This window comes from Vulpes lagopus, chromosome 11 (genome assembly GCF_018345385.1).
Source record: "Vulpes lagopus strain Blue_001 chromosome 11, ASM1834538v1, whole genome shotgun sequence".
Classification (NCBI taxonomy): Eukaryota; Metazoa; Chordata; class Mammalia; order Carnivora; family Canidae; genus Vulpes; species Vulpes lagopus.
In genome coordinates this window covers 47,247,335-47,271,145 of record NC_054834.1, presented here as the reverse complement: position 1 = coordinate 47,271,145, position 23,811 = coordinate 47,247,335, and the positions used below count along the sequence as shown (strand labels likewise).

At 38.3% G+C, this 23,811-nt stretch overlaps 1 protein-coding gene across 2 annotated transcripts in view; it reads right to left on the bottom strand.

Annotated features, from left to right (window-relative positions):
- Window positions 1–7,338: 7,338 nt before the first annotated feature.
- The window catches only part of NUCKS1 (nuclear casein kinase and cyclin dependent kinase substrate 1), a 29,656-nt gene continuing 13,183 nt past the window's right edge, over window positions 7,339–23,811 (bottom strand). Inside the window, exons 2-7 of one of the 2 annotated variants that reach the window (XM_041774077.1) lie at window positions 18,682–18,731; window positions 16,195–16,300; window positions 13,431–13,486; window positions 11,157–11,309; window positions 10,004–10,150; window positions 7,339–8,604 (exon numbers count right to left, since the gene is read on the bottom strand). In XM_041774077.1, coding sequence (XP_041630011.1) covers window positions 8,405–8,604; window positions 10,004–10,150; window positions 11,157–11,309; window positions 13,431–13,486; window positions 16,195–16,300; window positions 18,682–18,731 — 712 coding nt within the window. In that variant the 3' untranslated portion in view covers window positions 7,339–8,404. Of the gene's footprint in view, window positions 8,605–10,003; window positions 10,154–11,156; window positions 11,310–13,430; window positions 13,487–16,194; window positions 16,301–18,681; window positions 18,732–23,811 lie in introns of both variants that reach the window. The other variant, XM_041774075.1, reaches the window with a different exon arrangement.

The window sequence follows — 23,811 nt, the reverse complement described above, 5'->3', positions numbered from 1 at the left end:
TGTGGGGAGCCCGATGAGGGACTCGATCCCAGGATCTGGGGGTCACACCTTAAGCTGAAGGCAGATGCTCAACCACTGAGCCACCCAGGTGTCCCCAGACCGTATTTTAAAAAGGCATAGTATTTTATTCTGTTAGGGCTGAATTAGTGAACAAGAGAACTGAAGTGAGGGTGCATGTATATCATGGTCTCTATACACTTTTTATTGATGATGTCACCACACGTACTCAGTTCACTGTGGACGGGAATCACTTTTGGCCACATAACCAATCAGCCAGAGCTAGCAAATCAGTAATCTTATCCTAGAAGTTCAGGCCTTCATTGTTCTTGTTCCCATGGTTGGTTCAGCCTTACCTAAACCATCCACCCTCATCTCTTGTAGTCAGACCACTGACCACTTAGAGACTACGACGCTCCTGTTCCTCCCCAAAGTGGGAAGGACTATTATATACACAACAGTCCACATCGGCCAAGGGAGTGGTCTCACACATTCTACTAAAAGGGCTTGTGTGTGTATTTGACACATATATGATCTCTTAATAGCTAACACATTACCGATATTAGTAATAGATATACAACCTTCCACAGTCTATTCCTTAAAGCCAAATTTTTGGACAAATAATTTCTAGGTGCTACCTAAGAGCTAAATCAACGCCAACTATTATTCCCAACATTTTGTTATTGTACTTTTAAGAACACATTTGCTTTACTAGGATAGAAACTGGGTGCACCCTCACTCCCTGACCCCAGAATTAGCACAGTATCTGTTTCACAATATTTGTCCTGGACTTTCATATTGAAATAGGGGCACACCCATGAGTAATGCCCATTTCTCCTAGCCAAAACATGTCAAAATGGGTAACTGTCCATTCTATTAAGATAATGGAGGGAATGAGAAGCATGCCATCAAGATAAAGGAACACAAGGCACCAAGTTTCAGTATTCGTTGTATGCGAACATGTGTTAGTATTGATTGTGCAAGAGACAAGGATTTTGAGCTGGAGGGCAGTTTCAAAAGACAGTACCTGTTTCAAAATAGGGCCGAGAGTTCACAGTTGCATTTTGAAATCTTAACCTATCCTTTGAACTTGGGATATTATCCACATAGATTCTGGGAGTTGTGAAAAGAGAACATAAGCAGATAGATATGCATGAAATCAAGAGATCCTATATCCCACTTAAAATACAGAACAGACCACTGCTGCACACATTAGGATGTTAAGTGGGCACAGCAATCACAGAACCTTTCTAATGCAAGTAGGTGGGTGTGCTGATACAGAGGACGCTGAGCCCATGGGGACAGTATGTAAAAGTGAGTTGTGAGGACACCTGACTGGCTCAGTCAGTACAGCATGAGTCTTGATCCCGGGGTAGTGAGTTCAAGACCCACATTGGGCCTACAGCTTGCAGAATAATAAAATAATAGTAATAGTAATAGTAATAATAAAATGAGCTTGGGAGCATAGCGAAGCTTTTAGTTAAGTCTATGGAGGACAAACACTGCCCTCTACTGGCAGAGGAATAGGGCCGTATTTATAGTCAAGATGACTACTACTACTTTCCTCAATACAGTCACTATCTTAAGACATAAAAATAAAAGCTTTTAAATAGCTTGAAGCTTCATATCTAGGGGCCATAAGGACTTTTGGGTAAATTGAAGCACTTGGCAAGGGATTTTCATATCTTATCGAAAAGACATTTTTCCCTTTAAATCTTTGATATTAGTTATTGGACTGGCTCAAGTATCAGCACTACTGAGATGCTGAAGTACAGCAAAATGCTCTAAAGGTTATTATCAGGAAGGAGAGAGAGACTCAGGGGCCCATTTATACAAGATGGGGAGTGCTGGTTTTAGAAACAGCTGTGACAACGCAAAGCTCACCTGATTTCAAACCTTTGTTGTATCGTAATACGAGCCATGACAAACCATATCCTACCTGAACCCGTTTATGCGCTATGAAATTGGAGGAATAGCAAACATCTGGCCAACCTTGGTTGCTGGGCAAACTGAAGGAGGTATTATATAAACAAACTCTTCACATATTACAATGTACTGTACATTTACAGTATTAAATTATGGTTTGGTAATGCTCATAGATGGGAGTCAAGGGAGTTCCAGGTTATTTATGCCTCTGATGGTTTTCCTTATACCAGACTACATTTCTCCCGCATTGTACTGAAACAGAAATTGGGTATGTTAATCATAAAATCTAGATTATGGTTTTTTGTTTTTTGAGAGAAAGAGTAGGCACATGAGCGAAGGGAAAAGTGGGGAGTGGGGCAGAGAGAGACTCTTAAGCAGACTCCATGCCCAGCAAGGAGACCTCCACAGGGTCTCATGACCCTGAGATCACAAGCTGAGCCGCAATTAAGAGTCAGATACTTAACTGACTGAACCACCCAGGCGCCCCAAACACCTAGAGATTGAGGAAAAGTGGCTGGTTCTTCCGAAGTCAACTTTGACCCGGGACAAACAACTCTGTAAGAAATAGTTATCTAGTCACTGAGAGTTAACAGCGTGCAAAAACATTTAATCTCAAAGCCAAGCTGAGCTGGTATGCTAATAGAGGACAAGGCAAGTATGTGAACCAGGGAAAAGGTTGAAAAGAGTAAAAGCCCCCAATAGCTACAATATCAGCCCAATTCTAAAGAGGGATTTTATACATCTGTCTCTGTATTTAGTTCTAAACTGCAGGTTACTGTAGTTCATCTGGGTATTTGGAATTGAATGCAAATGTTTTTTAGTATAAATATTATCTTCTTACATATATTATGACTGAAAGAATTTTGCTCTTCACAACTTCATAACCTTGAATGTGAACATAAGGGAAAATGCTAACTAGGAATCCTCATAACACCAAGTCCAGTGCTCCCTTGATTATCAAAAGTTAGGCAATCTATTGCCTCTTCATTCCATACTCTTAAGTATTAGTTACTCCTTTTGACTTTGGAGACAAGACACGCCTTTCTCTTTCACCAACAACAGTGATAGTCACTGTTAGTTTCAAAGAATTCATTCAGGAAGCAGAATCCCCCCTATAGTCAGTCTGGGCTGGGAGCTGACAGGCCAAGGTGATCAACTGTATAATTAGTGTATTTGCTTGAGTGTTATAAGAAGTACACAGAGCACACATCTGGGTTATAAAAGCCCTTTTATAAAGCCATTTTTAAACAAAACAAAAAAAAGTTTACAAAAGAAAAAAAAGATACAGAAAAAGAATAACTTGCTTCATATGTCCCAAAAAAGAGAAAAAAATAAAGGGGACAATGCCAACATGCTCAACAATAAAGGGTTCTTTTTCTTATTTTTTTAATACAAAATACAAGCAAAGGATACACATACTCAAAACAGAGCTCAGGAGCAGACACGCAGTCCTGGAGACCCTTCAATAAAGAAAGCAGGAGTTTGTTTTTTCTTTGTCTATGCAGATACATACAGAGACTGGGATATGTAAAAAATTAAGTATCACAAAAGACCATCACACAAGTCTACCAATGCATGTTGCATCTATAATTCACGAACATGGTCAACAAAATCATGTTCACTTCAACCTCATTTCATTTAAATTAAAAAAAAGTTTTTTTAAATAAAGTGGTTACATTCAAACTTTAACTTCCTTAGTACCATGCTGCAGATGTCAGCACCTGAAGGTATCGCAAGGATGCCCAACCCCCAGGCGTCTGGCGGTGTATCTAGCAACACTGTAGTATTAAGAAAGGATGCCCCCCATCTCAGCCCATGGACTAATTAAATACATTGAAACAGGTTCCTCTCTATAATCCTTCCTGCTCAGAACACAGAAGATTAAGAACAAAAATCAAGGAAGACTGGGAGTTTTAGAGCTGGCAAAACGAAGTTTGAAAGATGATGAATCAAGGCAATTACTGAGAACTCGGCTGCTGCTTAACCTGGCAAGTCTTAAAGTCTTTCCTTAAATCTTGCAGGAATTAGGTGTATAAGGTTTGCTGCAACATGTTCATGGTAAACAAACTAAGTAGAGCTCTTATTTACAAATCTTGTAACAAATACTTCTGGAGGAAAAGAAGAAAAGAAATCACTAATTTCCCGGAGACAAAAGTTTACTTGCCAGACATATACAAACACACACTCACACACACACACACACACACACACAATACTTTGGAGGGTTTTATACATGTTATTTAGGGCATAAGCTGAGTACTGTACCCCTACACTCCATTGAAAAAGGAACAACCAAAAAAAAAAAAATCCCAATTTTACCCTCCCCCCATAAATCTAGAAAACCCTCCCTTCACCCCTGATGTACAAAGTGTATGCACAATGGTGGAATTCCACCAGCCACACAAAGCATGCTCAGACAGATGTCACCAGCTCAGTCACTCCATTGGCATGGCAACAGGCAGGTTTACGGGACTTTTCCCAATAGTGGTTAATGCACAGTCAGCACCACTGTGAATTTTGTGAGTTAGGCTTTGAAAAAGAGTGTCACTTAGGGATTTGGGATTCAAAGTCATTTTGTATCAAGTTTATCCCAAGATGAAAGGAAAATGGGTTGCAGATGGAAACTGCTATAGATAGCTTGATGTCCCAATATTCAAACTAAGTCCCTTTTCAAATAAACCCAGCTCTATGCACAGAGAAAAGACACTTTTCTGACCCCAAGAGCAAACAGCTTGTTCTATTTTCCCTATCCTGTGGCATGAAATGTTTATTACTTGTCTGTTTGAATGCCATTGAAGACCAGAGCCCAGGTTTTATCCTTTCTGAACTCCTAAGGTGACAGTTCCTTCACAGTAACAGCTACTGGTGATGCAGAAACAGAAAAGAACTGTTCAAATCCAAACACCCACTCTATAGAACAGCAACAGTGGCCAACATGGTCTTTTATAAAGCTTTCCCTGTTGCTCCTGGCAAATTCTGCTACTACACTCAAAGCATCTCCTAGACTGGTTTAAAGAAAAGCACCTCCTTCTCCCAACCAGGACTTTATCTAAAATCCACTTGTTACTTGTATGTTCATGGATAAAAGAAGAAATGTTAAAAAAAAAAAAAATGAAAAAAGCAAGCAAGCATTGAAGTCAGTCTAGCTGACCATTATCCACAGCGTCAAAAACTTTACTGGATTATAACCTCAAATTCCACTCTTGATTTGTTACCTGTAAGAAAATGCTCTTTCAACTAGTGCCCAAGGTAAGTACAAACTGAGGATTGAAATGGGGCAAACTAGTTACTATGGGGGGTAAGAAAATCTGTATCCAAGCTCCTTCCTGGGAAATCAACTTCTCTTCTTCAAGAGGAGAACACTCACCGTTACCTCCTCGAAGGAGAGATACACCCATTAATTTCCCTTCACGGGCTCCATAAAGAATGGGACTATGAAAGGGAGAGGCGTTTCCGCAAGCAGGACAAATCTACTAGCACTGAAACTCAAGCGTATCCAGTGGGCCCACTCCATGGATTCCAATTTGAGGTGGGGAGGGCTAAAAGCAGCAGCAAGTTACGGATTTAGTAAGATGTAAGCTACCCATTTCTAGCTGTGGATGGTGGAGAGAGGAGTCTGGAAATATCTTAAGAACTAGAATGTAGTGTCCGTTAGCATAGCTGCCGAGATCCATGTTCCAGAGGGAAACCTAACAGAGCTAAGAGAATTCAGGTACCACAAACAAGCACCTTCCGAGTGAAGGTCCCACTTCCTGAGCACTGCAAACAAGACCGTGAATGACGCTCTTGCCATTTCACCATAGGCACGCTAGAGGAAAAAAATGGGAGTTGAGTCAAGGGTGGTGCCAACGGCCAGTCATTGTCAGCTTCTAGCTTGTAACCCGTCCTGACATCGCTACCAAGCCTGACTATTGAGCACCTGTTTCCAGTTGAGACACCACAGTTGTCCTCCTATATGCATGCATGATTTGAGGGGAAGACTAGAGTGTTTTGAATCATCAACAAAAAGGTGGAGAAAACAAAGGTCATTCAGAGCCTGTCTCACTTGGGGACACAGATCCTTTTGTCTAGTCCATTAGAAATATAGAAGAAATTTTTCAATCTCATGAGTTAATTTTTTAAAAAGGGATCACAACCAAATGCACACAAGTAACCTAAAAGACAGGATTACCTCTAAGAGAATAAGCGTGTATCACAGAGAGGTTAGTGCAGATTAATATATTAAAGAGACTGTTACATAAAATACCGAGGCTAAAGTTTTAAAAGACACCCCCCCATCTTCACGAAACATAATGTAAGAAAAGTCCAAATGTTACTAGGAATGTAGGACTTAAAGTTATAAATCCCTAAAAATTGAAGTGCATGGTGGAAACACTGGGAGGTCTTTTGACTATATGAACACAAACCTTCTTGTTAAAATCGGATACCCCAACAAACCCACCAAAGCAGAATAATCTTTAACACCCTCGTGACAAAGTTCACAACTCTAAAGTCAACCATCATGAAAGATAATAATCCAACTGCTACTTATGTTCAAGTTTTGCATTTTTGGCCAAGTACTAAAATCTCCAAATTCATTCTCTAACACGCACAGCGCACAACAGTGAAATAACTCTGCCACTGGGTGTTATTTTAAAAAGTCATGGAGTAAGGATAGTCTTTAAAGTGTCTTAAAAAATCAGAGTACAAATATTCCATAAATAACCTTTTGTCCTAGGAATATCTGCAAGAAACCCATGTTATGTAAGAGAAAAACATGCTCTAACTTAAAAGATAGCAAGAAAACTGCATAGGATATTGAAGCGGCACACCTAGATAAAAAGGCAGAGGTTAAATTTCACTATTTTTTTCCAACTTATTAGCATGCTAAGACCCCTAAACCTTGCTCCCATGAGCTCGTGGTATCAGGATGGAGAATCAAACCTACAGAACTATCTCCTGACTGCTTTCATAAGGCATGTAGAGTCTGTTATCGCTGGCACATGGGCTCCTAACCACATGGGTCTCCCTAGCTCTGAGCCCCTTAAACTTCTGCTTTAAACATGAGCAGTAAGCAGGGGCACTGTAAAAAGACAAAAGGAAATTGAAAGGTATGGGAGCAGCATTTACCATACTCCCAACCAAGCACAGAAGGTGAAATAAGTGAAGAATAGAGCCAGGAGAAATCAATCATGTCTTAGAGCAGAGCTAACAGGCTTTGGGGATGGGGTATGCAGTGGTATCTTTGTAGGAACAGGAAGCTGAGAGATGCATTTCATGTGTCTCCAAAGAAATGGGAAGATAGGTTATGAAGACAAAAATGTTCTATCCCCAAATAAAAACAGAGCATGGTTCATGGGATCTGAATGCGTATTTTTGGCTTAAAAGAATTTCAACTTGCTGTTTTCATAAAGGAAAAATCTCAAGTCTTTGTGATCGAGTTTCACATTAATTGGTACTTTATTTGCTTAAAACCTAAACATTGTCAGTTAAGAAGAAATTCACTCTGGTGTATAGATCTTGCCATTTAAATTCTAGAGTTTTCTTTTCCTTTTTTGATCCTTGGTAAAATGTTATCCAAGAAACAGAATAGATACATATATATTTTAAAACATGAACTATTAGAGAATGAAATAAAGAAATCAAGAGTGATTTAAGTTTTGGCGGTCCTTTTTTTTTTTTTTTTTTTTTTTTAAAGTTCCTGAAAGACTGTAGCAGGATAAAAGGATCACTGGCTCGGGGTCTCTTGAGATAACAAGTGATGAAATTAAAAAAAAAAAAAACAAACAAAAAAAGAAAACCACACCCTCAAACAAGGTAAGGTAACACCATCCCCTGCCTTGCCCCCAATGTAAAAAATATGGAATACTTTTAGTAACAATTCAGAATTCATTCTTATCTCCTACCTGCCCCATCAGTGGAAGTTTAACATCATGATTTTTCTAGACATCTAGACTTCTGTATATATAGACATATAAACTTGTATTAGATGACAACTTATTTTTTTTTAAGTCCAGGTAGAGAAAGAAGCAATCATTTTTAACTAAAACCCTTCTACATTTTTTGATTATGGTCAACTTGCTACTGTTTAGCAAAAAGCAAAATTTCCATAGTGTTCATCTCAAATCTTATTGCTTTACAACTGTGGTATACCTTCCATTAAGAATAAAAAGGTGAAGCAGTCAATCCAGTGATTACTTTGACATGGCTTTCATTGGGAAGGGGTGGGAAAGAGGGGTGATGGCAAAGAGAGGACCAATAGACAAAAAGGTAAATTAAACTTACAATGGTTTTCTTAAAAGAGAAAGAGAGGAGAGAGAGAGAGAGAGAGAGAGAATGTTATTTTTAAGAAAAAGAAAAAAAGCATTGAAAGCCCATGAGTCAAGCCATAGCCAAAACCATGTTCTATCTTAAGTAGGTTTCTTTTTTTCCCCCTTTTTCTTTTATCTTTTTTTTCTCTTTTTTTTTTAATAAAATCTCTCCCCAAACCATCATCACTTTTTTAATCCTCCCCAGACTGGGCTTCATCTTCGGACCCTTCATCCCCAGATTTCTCAGGTGGAGGACTTGCAGAGGGCTTCTTTTCTGGAGGGCTTTCTGGTTCCTCGTCTTCTTCTTTGGGAGAAGGAGTCTTTTCCTTTGATGCCTTTGAAGCTGTGGGGCGACCTACCTTCCCTTTGCCTTTCACAGGGCTTGGCGTCACTGGAAGAAGAAAAATACCAATGTGGGGCAGGGAAAAGAAGAAGAGATCTTTAATAAAAACTGGCTATAAACAAAACAAAACTAAAAGAATGCAATCTATAAATCTGACTAAAAATCAAAGTGGGCACTGGTTCCCAATCATTCTTGCCAACACTATGGTGCTATCTAGCAATAATGTTTATAATAAAGAAAACAGGACGGTACAGAAACTGCATACTATCCTTAGTGGTTTGTGAAACCAACCACTAAGTTGGTTGTGATATAAGTCATGTTTCACTTTTTGTGAAAGGTTGTGATAAAAGTCATGTTTATTATTATTTTTTTAAATAAATATTTTATTTATTTATTCATGAGAAACACAGAGAGAGGCAGAGACATAGGGAGAGGGAGAAGGAGAAGCAAGCTCCCTGCCGGGAACTTGATGCAGGACTCAATCCCAGGACCCCAGAATCATGACCTGAACCAAAGGCAGATGTTCAACCACTGGGCCACTTGGGTGCCCCAAAAGTCATGTTTAAAAAGTGGGTCAAAAAGAATAGATACAACAACGTGAATAGGAACTGAAGTCATCAAATTTTTTCTAAAAAGTCTTCTAAGGATGTGTTTTATTTTTTTAACTAAATTCTATGCCCAACATGGGACTCAAACTCACATCTGAGATCAACAGTCCCATGCTCTACCACTGAGCCAGTTGGGTCCCCCCCGCCCAAGTAACTTTTGACAGTTCCACGATGTGTACTATCACTAAGTGATGAGTAAAAAATTTAAAAACCACCAGTTCTGCCACAAAAAACAAAGCAAATCTAGCTTTCTCATTTAATGACAAACTAGCCATGACTCAGAAAATACCTGGCAGAAACAACAACGGCTCAGAGAAAATGAAACCCTGTTGCCAAGTGTGGTTTTATTCTGCCAATACAAAGGATGGTATAAAGATCAGACCACAGTAGTGAATCCTAAGATAATATATAGGTGTGCTCTTTCACAATTTCAAGTCTTTCCTAGCTGCTGAGGTTGTGCCATCGGTGGGAAAAAGGTGTGCTCTTTCACAATTTCAAGTCTTTCCTAGCTGCTGAGGTTGTGCCATCGGTGGGAAAAAGCACAAGGCGCAGCTATGATGCTGCTGCAGTGTTTCTACCACGATCACTGCCAAACCTCGCTGTGTGAGGCAGCAGCAAAGGGATGGGGCTGCGCCACCAGACTTTTGCAGGGGCTATAGATCTTATTTATAAATATGTGATCCTCCCAAGTGTGGAAAACCAGATCCTCGCAGAATGCTCCTATTTTTGTTAGGTATGTGGCTAATGCCAAGCCCTGATGAAGAATTTCTGTAGAAAAAGTTTAGTGGTTCATGAAATTTTTCAAAGCAGCTGTTTGGTTTCACTTGTGTACAACTCACCTGTAGCCTTTAGCCTGGGTTTGGGCATTTTCTTTTCTTTTCTCTCAGGTTTGGACTTCTTAACCATCTTTTTGTTTTTCTTTTTTGAACTGCCATAGTCACTATCGTCATCATCTTCCATGAGGAAATCTTCATCGCTGCCAGAATCTTCTGAGAGGAAAGAAGAAATTTCAACGTCCAACTTAATGTATACATCTTTCCGAGCAAACGAAGGGAGACAGCACTAAGCATGACTGCAGGATGGGATCTGGGAGCCAAACACTCTTGGATTCTGGTGGCAGCTGTGCTACCAACCTGGCTGGAGTGGCCACCGGCCCCACACATGGGATGGGTTTGGCACGCACATGAGGGATGCACCACGGACTTGTTTAAAGACTTGGTTGAGGGCAGCCCAGGTGGCTCAGCAGTTTAGCGCTGCCTTCAGCCCAGGGCATGATCCTAGAGACCCAGGATCGAGTTCCATGTCAGGCTCCCTGCATGGAGCCTGCTTCTCCCTCTGCCTCTGCCTCTCTCTCTCTCTCTCTCTCTGTGTCTCTCATGAAAATTAAATAAATAAGATCTTAAAAAAAAAAAGACTTGGCTGAAAACGGGAAGAGATAAAATTTAATCTGAATAAAAACTGAAGCCACCACGTAACTTTCTTTCCCCCCCCATCAAATAACTTTTGGTAGTTCCATCATTCCCTGATAGTACCAGAGAGACCAGGGAAATGAAACAGAACCAAATGGGAGTGTCTGGTCCAACTACGAAGAAATGAAACCAGAAAGCTGAATACAAAGCAAAAATACATGTAAGTTTCACCTAACATGCAAAATATCTAAATTCTGTTATTAACACTTTTTTTGTTGTTGCTGGGGGAGGAAGGCTACAACTGTTGCTCCCATGCCAAAATACAAATCCTAATCACAACACCCTCCATGTAACTATCACTTTAGCAACTGTTCGTTTAGTATTTGAGTTCAAATGATGGTCATCATAATCAAGAGAATCTTTGATCCTCTTAAAATATCAACCAGTATCAAAACCAGTGATCTCTTCTAACTATGAATATCTAATATAAGGGACTGGCTGTAACATTTAGCATCCACAACAACACAGAGGCAATCAAGATCACAAACTATAATCGTGACTTCAGTAAGCCAACTTCACTTACTCTCCTGGAATGGTGCCTCATCCTCCTCTTCTTGCTCTTCTTCACTGCCCACGTCTTCCATGAGCATCTCTCTCTGTTTGGAAGCTGCTTTAGAGGCTGCCTGCCGTTGCTGGCGTACATTTTTATGATCTTCTTTTTCATCTTCACTATCCTCTGTAATATCAAAGTTATAATGCAGTGATCAAAAAGTTGTGCATTTATCTGATGGCTGACCAAGAAAGCCGATATGAGATAGAACCTGTAGCTTTATTTCCTTCAAACGAGGTAAATTCTATACTTAAAAATTCCTACAAAATATACAAAAGAGGAACTAAAATTCAAAGAATGAACTTGAAAAAGATTATGTCCTCATTATTACATAGAAAATAGATTGGGCATATAGTTTTAAGCAGTAATAAAGCTGAATTTAGGTGCTTCCTTAAACTTGTATCATTGCGTCGCCCTAAAATTATCAATTACATTTTGATCTATGTTCACAGTTTTTAAAAACTAAAGTTAGATGGAGTCTGCTTCTCCCTCTGCCTATGTCTCTGCCTCTGTGTGTCTCTTATAAATAAATAAATAAAATCCTTAAAAAAAGAAAAAAGAAGAGAGTGTGAGAGTGGGGGTGGGGGGTCAGAGGGAAAGGGAGACAGGCAATATTAAGATGCTAGGCTCCATGCAGACACGGGGGGCTCCTGATCTTAAGACCCTGAGATCATGACCTGAGCTGGAAGCTTAATGAATTGAGCCATTCAGATCCCCCTAGAAAAATATTTTCAAATGGAAGAGGGGAAGACTGTCCTTCAATGATACTTATTCTAAGGTACAAAACCTATTTATTTTCAACTTAGGCAGTCAGATAATAGGCTAGAAAAGGAAAGAAAGCAAACAGCTCAATGGAGTGAATTTAGGAGAGCTCTGTCTACCCTCCACATATTAGCTAATAGCAATCTCATTTAAAGGGAGAGCTAGGAAGGCAAAAGCAGGGTAGTGTACATCAAAACTAAAGTGGTTGGGAGCATCGTGGAATAAACCCTTAATAAGCAGAAGAGTTAAATTCAGAAAAATAAGTATCAATAAGTAATTAGGATTTAACAAGTATTTTAGTATATGTGCTGCCGAAGCAAGCACAGAAGTTAACAAATAAAACAAATGAAATTTGGCCATGGAGTCTATTAACTCTTTTGAGTTAAAATTCTTGCCAAGAAAGCTTTCTCTATGGCCACTGTTTCTAAGGACTACTTGTGGCAAAACTATCCTTTGCTTGCCTTTTTTTTTTTTTTAAGATTTTATTTATTTATTCATGAGAGACATACACAGAGAGAAGCAGAGACACAGGCAGAGGGAAAAGCAGGCTTCATGCAGGGAGCCTGATGTGGGACTCGATCCCAGGTCTCCAGGATCATGCCCTGGGCCAAAGGCAGCACTAAACCCCTGAGCCACCAGGGCTGCCCCTTTGCTTGCTCTTTACCCCAGAGTTCATCACCATCTCCCTTTTTTAGAGCTCTATGTCATTAGTATTATATATGCTCTTTTATTATTATTAAAGATTCTATTTATTTATTTGACAGAAAGAGAGCGTGAGAGTGTGTGTACACACACAAGGAGAGGGGCAAGAAGCAGGATCCCCCTGAGCAGGGAGCCTGAGGTGGGGCTCCATCCTAGGGCCCTAGGATCATGACCTGAGCTGAAAGCAGATGCTTAGCCACTGAGCCACCCGGGTGCCTCACGCTCTTTTAAATCTATTTAGTTTGATATTTGTTCATGTAAATAGTTTTCGATGTTAATTGTGCATGAGAATAATCTGCACAATTAAAGTAAAAATAAAATTTTTATTTATTGTATTATTTTTTTAGATTTTATTTATTTGAGAGCATGAGCATGGGGGAGAGGGAGATGGAGAGGGAGAAGCAGATTCCCCAGTGAGCAGGGACAAAATATGAGGCTCAAACCCAGGACCCTGGGATCACGACCTGAGCCAAAGGCATAGTCTTAACCACCTGAGGCACCCAGGTGTCCCTGTAAATATTTTCAAAAAACAAAGCCCCAATGTTGCACTGAGACCTACTGAATCAGAAATCCTGGAGTAGGACAGAGCATGTAAGCACGTTAACAAACCCTCACAGGAGACTGTAGTAAGCCACCAGCACTGAGCTCTTCAAAGACAGAAACATCTTTGTAATGCCAGTATTTACAAGAGTGCTTGGCATTATTATAAAACCGCATATTAAAGTGTCCAGTGAATAAAAAGACATACATCAATCACCTATTACATTAAAAACTGTTTGCTACCTGCTGAGTGAGAATCATCTTTCTTGGTCTTCACATCTTTTTCTTCGGAGTCCTCACTATAAAGGAAAGAAGGGGAAAAGTTTAAAAGTCTTAGATCAATCTAACTGAACACAAACCACTGGTATCTCTAACAGGGGAAGAATCCTGAAGAATACCTCTTTTGTAGATGAAATATTCAAACCTGCTGAGGAATGAAGCTGGTTCTATTATTTCCCTAGCTTCACAGGGGTAGGGGTGCTAATGAATAAGCACAATTTTATGTGCTTTTGGAAAATACTGCTTCCAAAGACCCAAAGGAAGAAAAGACAGTATCTCAACATGGGCTGAAAATTTCTCACCTGTGGATAAGGCCTGGTTCACAAGAACATTTAATAATAAAAAATACAAATCTCTATTGTCAGAGGCAGAGTACAAAAACACTGAAAATAAATTACCTAATGTGTGAATGGTGGGAAAGTAGGCAAATAAATAGCACCAAATACAGATGCAAAACTCACCTAGTACACAATTATTAAAGGAGATTGGGAGTGCAGTTATATAAACTACAATATCCCTAAAAACTTACCTAAAACAAAATGAAAATAAATCAATTAATCATCTCATATTTTTTGCCTCCAATATTTCTAATATATCAAAAACATCAACACATAGATCTGCCTCGTATCATGAAGAAAATAAAAGTCAGGCTCAAGAACACCTCAAAGTAAAATAAGGTGCCTCAAAGCTCGATGGAAAGTTTTATAAAACGGTTTTTAGTCTCACAAAGATGCACATTTTATGTCCTTACAAATCTTAACTTGGGAATCTGGGTTCTAGTGTCTTGTTTTTGTCATTAATTAGTTGTATGATCTCAAGCAAATCACTTGGTACTCTTCAGTGCTAAAATTTTATGATTCAATGAGAAATTCTGACAAAAAAAAAGAAACGCTCATCCATGAAAACTGCCTTTATAGCTTTTTCAAACAGCAGGTCTTATAAATCTCTTTTAGTATTTCCTATAATCTAGATCACACTCAAATGACAAACTACCAAACCCAAGATTCCTGAACAAAGAGAAATACCAAATATATTTTTTTACTAAGCAATCTGATCCAAGGCACATTGTAATTCTGAAACCTGTGACTATTCTAAATGTTTTTATGCAAAATAAGCACTTAAGTCACAAGTCACAATATTGAGAAACTATTGCTTTCTCTAGTTCTTTTATTATTGAGTTTATAAAGACCATTAATCCTCGAATCCCATTATAATGAAGTCGAGTAAAAGCTGAACTTTTAAGTAAAGACCAGTAGAAAACTCAACCCAACAACGGTCTGAGGAAATAAACTGTACAAGACACCTAATACAAATGGCAATAAAAATTCTATTTCAACCACTCCTGATACTAAGGAAAGAAAAATAAAACCAAAAAAAAAAAAAAAAAAAACCAAAAAAAAAAAAAAAAACCAAAAAAAAAAAAAAAAAAAAGAAAACCAAATGATTAGAACAAAGAAAAGTTTAGGCTAGATATATAATTATATTGATGAGACATTATAATGGGTAGTAGGCCACACAAATCCATTCCTAAGAGAAATACAAAAAATGAATATAATGAAAGAGAAGCAAAGTTGGGCTGCTATATAAAACTGGATTAGAGAGATACACTACAAAATCATGGGAGACTTGTTGCCCCACAACATAATTTTGCCTTGTTTTTCCTCAAAACCATGTTTCTGAAATTTTCTAGGAAAGAAAATACTGGAGGTAAATACTGTTACTTCTACAAATTTAGCATCCTGTGAATTCAGAATGGGAAGACTTCTGTTTGGGGCTTCATTTTATTAGATTTTAGTACTTGAAGTTAAGTATCTTGGAAGAACTGCTAAGATAAATTTTATTTCTTTGAACTTTCCTATGTAACAGTATTATCTGGAAGCAGTATAGCCTAATGGTTAAAACGTGGACTACAGAGTCCAACAGATATGGTCCCAAAACCTGTTGGTCCATTCGCTGGATAACGTTGGATAAATCACTGAACCCTTCTCTAAGCTAGTATTAATCCTAGTAAAGGATTAAATGATGATGAATACAAATTAGCAGATAATAGAGACCGGAAAAGAATCATAGATGGTAGTTATCATCATCATCATCATTAAGAAAGTCTTAAAGTTTGAGTATGAGAGTGTGTAGATCTGTGACAGAAGCAAAAATTACAATATCTAGCCTCATGAAGCAATCATAGATAAAAATCACAACTCCTCTGAACTTGTTTATAAAACAAGGGAAAGGAAACTGCCACATGAATGATTACGGTATCTGAACAAAGGAGAATTGATTATAGATAGTAAAATTCAGCAGGTGAAACAACTTAAGATTCTATAAGCTTTAGTTCCGATTCCGCCCGTGTTGGGTGACTGAATGGGAGAGGTCATTCATTCTGCTAACACTACAATGCAAATGTCAACACTAATGCTAGGTAACAAATCACACACGTAAACAATCTCTCTGCTTATGTTCAGAAGTTTGAGGTAGCAACAAAAGCATTCTTGGAGATCACCTTGGATTCCAGGTTGAGTCCAAGCAAGCCTCATGACATTAAAGCAGCTCAGCTCTACATTCAAGAAGCACTGCCTGAGAGAGTAAGAAATAGGCAAAACATCAAGTGGACAATAAGCACTTTCCCACAGTAAACGGAGTAAATGGAGATTCCACCAAGATAGAGATCAGAGCCAACCCTCACATCCAGCGTAAGCACAAGCACGAACAGATTAACAATGCCTCTTACCTATCCTCCTGTGAATTCTTTCCAGATCGCCTCTTATTTTTAGCTTCTCGGGGAGATGATCGAATTTTCTTAGCTGGAGGGCCTGAATCTCTTCCATAATCTTCATCTAAACAGATAATTTTTCAAATTCAATGAATTAGATTATGATTTTTACATGTAGAAATTGCCACTGTTTGTTTATAAATATCTCTCATGCTACTTAAATGGTGAGGGGGTCAGGATTTCCCAAATAATTTTCTTTCACTTTTAAAAAGTAAATTGTTTTCTACCCCAGTCCCTTCTAGTCCTCATGTGTTTAATATATTTAATATATCCATAGCCAAATAAATATTTCTTACCAATTTATATCCTACCCTTTTAATTTCTTAAAGATATGCCATGTTTCAACATCTTCCAACTTATTTACTTGAAAACTATTAAACAATAATAAAGCAATATATGCATTTTAGAATGTAGAGAGCCCACAATTCTATAATCCTAACACAATTACTGTTATCAAGTAAATTACTTTAAAACCAAAGTATTAAATGTAGCATACTGACACTTAAGGGAAATACCTCCAATTTCAAAAGTCCTTTAACTAAAGAAAACTACCCAATCTTAAATATTGATTAATTCTTTTAAAAAAGACTTATTTATTTATTATAGAGGGATAGCGAATGCACGTTAAGTGGGAGGAGCTGCAGAGGGAAACGGACAGTCTTCCAGCAGTCAACACGCCCAGCACAGAGCCTGACGTAGGGTTCAGTCCCATGACCCTAAGATCTTGACCTGAGCTGAAATCAAGAGTCAGACACTAGGAACACCTGGGTGGCTCAGTGGTTAAGCATCTGCCATTGGCCCAGGGTGAATCCTGGACCGAGTCCCACATCAGGCTCCCTGCACGGAGCCTGCTTCTCTTTCTGCCTATGTTTCTGCCTCTCTCTCTGTCTCTCATGAATAAATAAATAAAATCTTAAAAAAAAAGAAAAAAAAAAGCCAGACGCTCAACTGACTGAGCCATCCAAGCGCCCGCATAATTGAATATTTCTAAAACTTTACTACTCTATTATATAGAATAGTGGAGATCTGGAAGCAGTCTGGAGCTTCAGTAATTATTAAATGGTTGGACATATTATAAATTCTATTATGGAATATCACACAACCATTAATAGGAGTTTCTCAAATAACTTTTTGTAACAGGAGAAAGATACTCATAAGTAGGAGTGTGATGGGAGGGAGACAGAACCCAAGATTCTTTTTTTTTTTTTTTTAAATATTTACTCGTGAGAGACACAGAGAGAGAGGCAGAGACATAGGCAGAGGCAGAAGCAGGCTCCCTACAGGGAGCCTGATATGGGACTTGTTCCCAGGGTCCTGGGATCGCAACCTGAGTCAAAAGGAGATGCTCAACCACTGAGCCACCCAGGCGCCCCAGAACCCAAATTCAATAGCAAGACTTCAACTACATTTTATTTATTTATTTATTTATTTTAAAGATTTTATTTTATTTACTCATGAGAGATACAGAGCAAGCAAGTGAGAGAGGCAGAGGGAGAAGCAGGCTCCGTGCAGGGAGCCCGACGTGGGACTTGATCCCGGGTCTCCAGGATCAGGCCCTGGGCTGCAGGCAGCGCTAAACCGCTGTGCCACTGGGGCTGCCCTCAATTACATTTTTAAAAGGAGAGAAAAGACATAGGCTTTTTAAACAAAAAGATTAAAATGGTCATTTGCTAGCCAAGGGATCTTGAATAATATTTCTGCCCCAATTTCTTCATCTGTAAACAGTAACAGTATTTCCCATTTTATTGGAACTGCTCTACTAAGGATTAAATGAATAACTGCAAATATTTAACGAGCATTTAATAAATGTTAGTATTTCTTCTGGGAGGCTGGATTATATGTTATTACTCTTCTTTACATTTCTGCATTTTCTAAATTTTCCCAAAGTACACATAATATCTTTATAACTAAAATTGGATAAAAAAAAAAACCAAAAAAAAAAACCAAATAGCAAATGGATCTGAAAAATTATTAGAGTAAGGACATATTCTACAGAAACTTTTTATGGCTAAGATTTAAGACACACTACTCATTCCATGATGAATTAGTTCACAATTCAAATGTTTCACAAATACTCTCATGTTAGTTATTTTATTATGCAAAAACCTTAAACTACTATAAGGTATAAGTTTTGCTGTGATTATAACAGGAGAAACAGCTAATGAACACTGCATCAGAATTATTGTACATTTAAAGTGTGGAATCCAAAACCAGATAAGAAAAAAAGTATTCAAGTATTTACTATCAATGACCTACTAAGAAAAGTTAAAATCCATGCAAGTTCAACTTTTGTTTTGGGTGACACAGATCTTGACATAATTTACACAGTTTAAAAATAAAGAATAAAATTTATTTTAAAAGCATGATCTAAAAAAGTACGTTAAGTTGGCATTCTTTCATTATTAGTTGGCCCAACTTACAATTTACTGAAATCATGAAACTTACCAGCATCATCAGATTCCTGAAACTGTGAATAATCAACGACCTTTCTATTTCTGTAGAAAGAAGAGACTCTAATTAAGATCACAAAAAATGTAGGACTTTTCTATATTAGAACACACGTTCCTATTTCATAAACAAAATTAGAACTAGCTCTGTAAAAATTTTTCAACAAGTCTCCACCTCAGCCCAAAACCCTTCACGTGTTGCAGAAAAGTCTAGTTTAAACCAAAAGTATTTCAAACTACAATTCTCCGAACTGTTCTCATCTCAGTGATAGCTCAAATACTATTCTCTCCCTCAAAACCCTTTCAGCTCCCAAAACACACATAAAACAGCAAAATGCACCAAACTACCATATGTATTCATTAATGACACAGAGATATAACATGTGCACAAAAAAACTGTAAATGTTTTATATTTTTATTCTTATTGTTATACATATATAGATGTGTGTATACCTGACAAAATTATTACTGAGGTTTTTTTTTAAGGCAAAGTGATTTTTAAATATAATGGTTACATTATAATATACAAATTATGATGACAGTAAATTAAGCCTTACACAGAAGAAACAAGTAACTGACTGAGTCAGGAGATGCTTTTTATTAAATGGTCTGTAATTAAGAAGTCTATGAAAGTCCCACAAATTTATTTATCTACTTGTCTCAGTGACTTTAAGTACTTCCTACTAAGTAAGGGATCTTTAACAATCTGAACAAATCTCAATTTCCATTTTCCTACTTCATACTCTAGTAAAAGTTTAAAATTCCTCCTTTAGAGATATATAAAAGCTTCAATGTCAGTATGCATATAGCCTGTCTTTGAGAAAAGAGCCTTAGAGGTACTGTACTAAATGGATACTGATAAGTGAACTGAAAGTATTAAAAGAAACATACCACTAACTACCCTTACGCCTGAGAAGAATATTCCTGATTTTATAGATTAAGACACCATTTATATCCAAAGACAGGATGCTCAGAATCCAAGCACACATAGAATTTCTTTATAATATGTGAATCTAAAAGGTGGAGGAGTAAATTCTGAAAACATGTTTGGGGCTTAGATTGGAGGAAGGTATAGCCATATCCTTGGCTTTGAAGAAGATAGGTTCTTAAGGGATTTTGCCTTCTGTTTTTCTTTAGTCTACCAGCAATGAATTATCTTTTTATCATACAGCCTCAGTAAGTCAAGATGCAAAAATATAAAACATAGTCTACATAAGTTTTGTTAAAAGCAGCTGAGTTTATATATAAACTCTATTAGGAAAGTTAATTTTAAAAACGTGACTATTAATTCCACTTATATGAGATACATAGAGCGTGCAACTCTTGATTTCAGGGTTGTGAGCTTGAGACCGCTGTTGGGTGTAGCAACTATTTAAAATAAAATCAAATCTGGGATGCCTAGATAGCTCAGTGGAGTGTGGACTCTTGGTTTCAGCTCAGATCATGATCTCAGGGTCCAGAGATTGAGCCCTGAAGCTGAATCTGGTTGAGATCTACCTCCTAATCTTGTGCATGCTCTTTGTCAAATCAATCCATCAATCTTGGAAGGAAGGAAGGAAGGAAGGAAGGAAGGAAGGAAGGAAGGAAGGGAGGGAGGGAGGGAGGGGAAAGAATGGTGGATGCCAGGGGCTAAGAGGAGGGGGATAAGTGAGTTAATGATATGTATAGTTTGTTTTGCAAGACAAAGAATTCTGGAGGTTGAGTTTAAAACAGTGTGAATGTATTTAACACTATAGGCCTGTACACTTAAATTGATTAAGATGGTAAATTTCATGTGATTTTACTACAATTTAAAAAAAGAGTGGATCCCTGGGTGGCTCAGGGGTTTAGTGCCTGCCTTTGGCACAGAGCGTGATCCTGGAGTCCCGGGATTGAGTCCCACGTCGGGCTCCCTGCATGGGCCTGCTTCCCCCTCTGACTGTGTCTCTGCCTCTCTCTCTCTGTCTCTCATGAATAAATAAATAAAATCTTTAAAAAAAATTTTAAAAAAAGATTAAAATAAAATTCTATTAAAAAACTATTTGGGGGCTGATAACTAATCGCCTACTATATTTTAACAAAATAGTGATTTTTATTGACAGATGCTTTGAAAAACAGTATAATGACCATTTTCTGCATTATTTAGGATCAAGATGGTACCCAAAAGTGGGAGTTTGAAATCTTAATCTCTAATAGTTAATGTACAGGTTCTGAAATTGCAGGCATAATAATTCTAATTTATCCATGCTGGTGGGATTGCAACTAAAATCATGATACAATTTCTGGGTACCATCTGCCAACAGATACATATATTCTATGAGACTATATAAAGGATGGCCAAGGGTATATCATATGAAGAGCAGCTGAATAAACTGAAATTAACTTGCAAAAGAGCAAATATGTTAGCTACTTTAAGGCTTTGAAAATAAGGGAGCAATAAACATACTGGCTTATTAGCTTCCTGATCAGATTAAGTGTGGGTTCAATATAAACAACTTTGTAGCAGTTAGCTAATGATAGTTACTTCCTTGATCTATCATTAGGAACACTCAGAAAGTTATTATCTCGTAAAAAGCACAGAATGTTTGTTAATAGGAATCTTGGGTTCTGGTTCTAGATCTTCGGGCAAATCACATGATTTTTCTGGGCCTCAGATCCTCCTCTGCTGGAACTAATGGCTTAAATTGCTGGACACATCTAAAAAGTTATTCCATTTTTTAAAAAAGTTTATTTAGGGCAGCCCTGGTGGCACAGCGGTTTAGCGCCGCCTGCAGCCCAGGGCATGATCCTGGAGACCCTGGATCAAGTCCCACGTCGGGCTCCCTGCATGGAGCCTGCTTCTCCCTCTGCCTGTGTCTCTGCCCCTCTCTCCCTCTGTTTCTCATGAATAAATAAATAAAATATTTAAAAATAAAATAAAATAAAAAAGTTTAAGTCAACACTGGGCTCAAACAACCCCGTGATCAAGAGTTGGCACACTCTTCCAACTGAGCCAGCCAGGCATCCCTATGCCATAAATATAAATAAGATTATTATTAAAGTTCAAGGTAAAACTTTTTCTCAATTGTAAATAGTCACTGTCATTCTCTACACCACACATCTCAACTCATATCGCTGTACTATTTGCTTTCTGCACTAATTTGAGTTTCTTGAAGGTAACAATGGGCTTACATCCACATTTTCCCCTCAACATTTCTTTATAACCACAAATCAAGGTAAAAAGTAGACATTCAAATGTTTTTTATTTTTCGCTCTTAGGCCAAATTTACGAGCTCTGTTAGAAATCTAATTTTATAATATACTTGAGAGGATAATATCCAACCTCCTTAAAAGTCTTTGAAGGCCTTATCTTTTGCCACTTAATCAAGCAACCCAGAAATTTCTAATTCTTCCATCAAGTTATTTCTTACCACTTGTTCACGCTTCTCCTTGGCCTACATTTCTCCTTATGTCACTCCCACTCATATCAGATACCTCACCTCCTCTCAATACCTTTAATCCTTTATTGATAACTATATAACCTACTAAATGTCTGCCTTCCCTACTAAATGTGAACTTCTTGAGGACAGGGGTTGTGTCTCATTCAAAACACCAAATTCAAGAAATGTGTTTAGGCGCACCTGAGTGGCTCAGCCAGTTAAGAGTCTGCCTTCAGCTCAGGTCATGATCTCAGGGTCCTGGGATCAAGCACCACATCCTGGCTCCCTGCTCAGCAGGGAGTCGGCCTCTCCTACAGTTCATGCTCTCTCTGGCTCTCTGTCAAATCAATCGATCAATCTTAAAAAAAAAAAAAATGTGTTTGATCAACAAATGGATTTGGCATCTGCAAATGGTCAGGGTGGGAAAGGGCATCATGAGAGAGCATATATACAGGAGCCTTCAGTTTAATTCCCACTGCCCTTAATGATAAAAGAAAATTTAATTTTAATTTTCTCCACATAAAATAACTAGTTATTTTAAATCTAAGAAATGTAAAAGGCTTCTATTTAGAAATTTTTTCTACCCTAGTTTTCAACAAGCAGAACAACAAAAAATTGCTATGTAGACTATACTGATAGTATAGGAGTAATTAAATTTTTCAAAGTTAAATTCAAGGCCATTCCATTTGGGATCCCTGGGTGGCGCAGCGGTTTGGTGCCTGCCTTTGGCCCAGGGCGCGATCCTGGAGACCTGGGATCGAATCCCACGTCGGGCTCCCGGTGCATGGAGCCTGCTTCTCCCTCTGCCTGTGTCTCTGCCTCTCTCTCTCTGTGTGACTATCATAAATAAATAAATTTAAAAAAAAAAAAAAAGGCCATTCCATTTGAAACAAAATATTTTACCTCCAATTATGTGAAAATGGCCGAAATTAACAGAATATCTCATGTACATAATAAATATCATTTATCACAGAAACCAGAAAACTTGAGTAAAGCAATATAATAGAAGCAAATCTGTCTTAAGGATAACTAGATCCCGGGATGCCTGGGTGGCTCAGAGGCTGAGCGTCTGCCTTCAGCCCCAGGGCCGGATCCTGGAGTCTCGGGGATCGGGATAGTTAATCACGTCCCACATCAGGCTCCCTGCATGGAGTCTGCTTCTTCCTCTGCCTGTGTCTCTGCCTCTCTCTCTCTCTCTCTGTATCTCTCATGAATAAATAAATAAAATCTTAAAAAAAAAAAAAAAGAGGATGACTAGATCCCCACCCAAAAAGAATGTATCCATCCATAAATGTTAGAGGAAAAAGATAAAAATATTGAAATAAAGAATCTGAAATAAAAGATCTCATTACAATGATTTAGAATAATAATTCAGTTTATTTCCTGCCTTCTAAAGATGCTTCAAGGGCCCCGGGGTGGCTCAGCTGGTTAAGTGTCTGCCTTTAGCTCAGGTCATGATCCCAGAGTCCTGAGATCAAGTCCTGAATTGGGCTCCTGCTTCTCCCTCTCCCTCTGCCTGCCACTCACCCTGCTTGTGCTCTCTCTCTGTCATATAGTCTTTAAAAAGTAAACAGGGGCACCTCGGTGGCTCAGTGGTTGAGCGTCTGCCTTTGGCTCAGGTCATGATCCCGGGGTCCTGGGATCGAGGCCTGCATCAGGCTCCCCACAGGGAGCCTGCTTCTTCCTCTGCCTTGTGTCTCTGCCTCTCTCATGAATAAATAAATAAAATC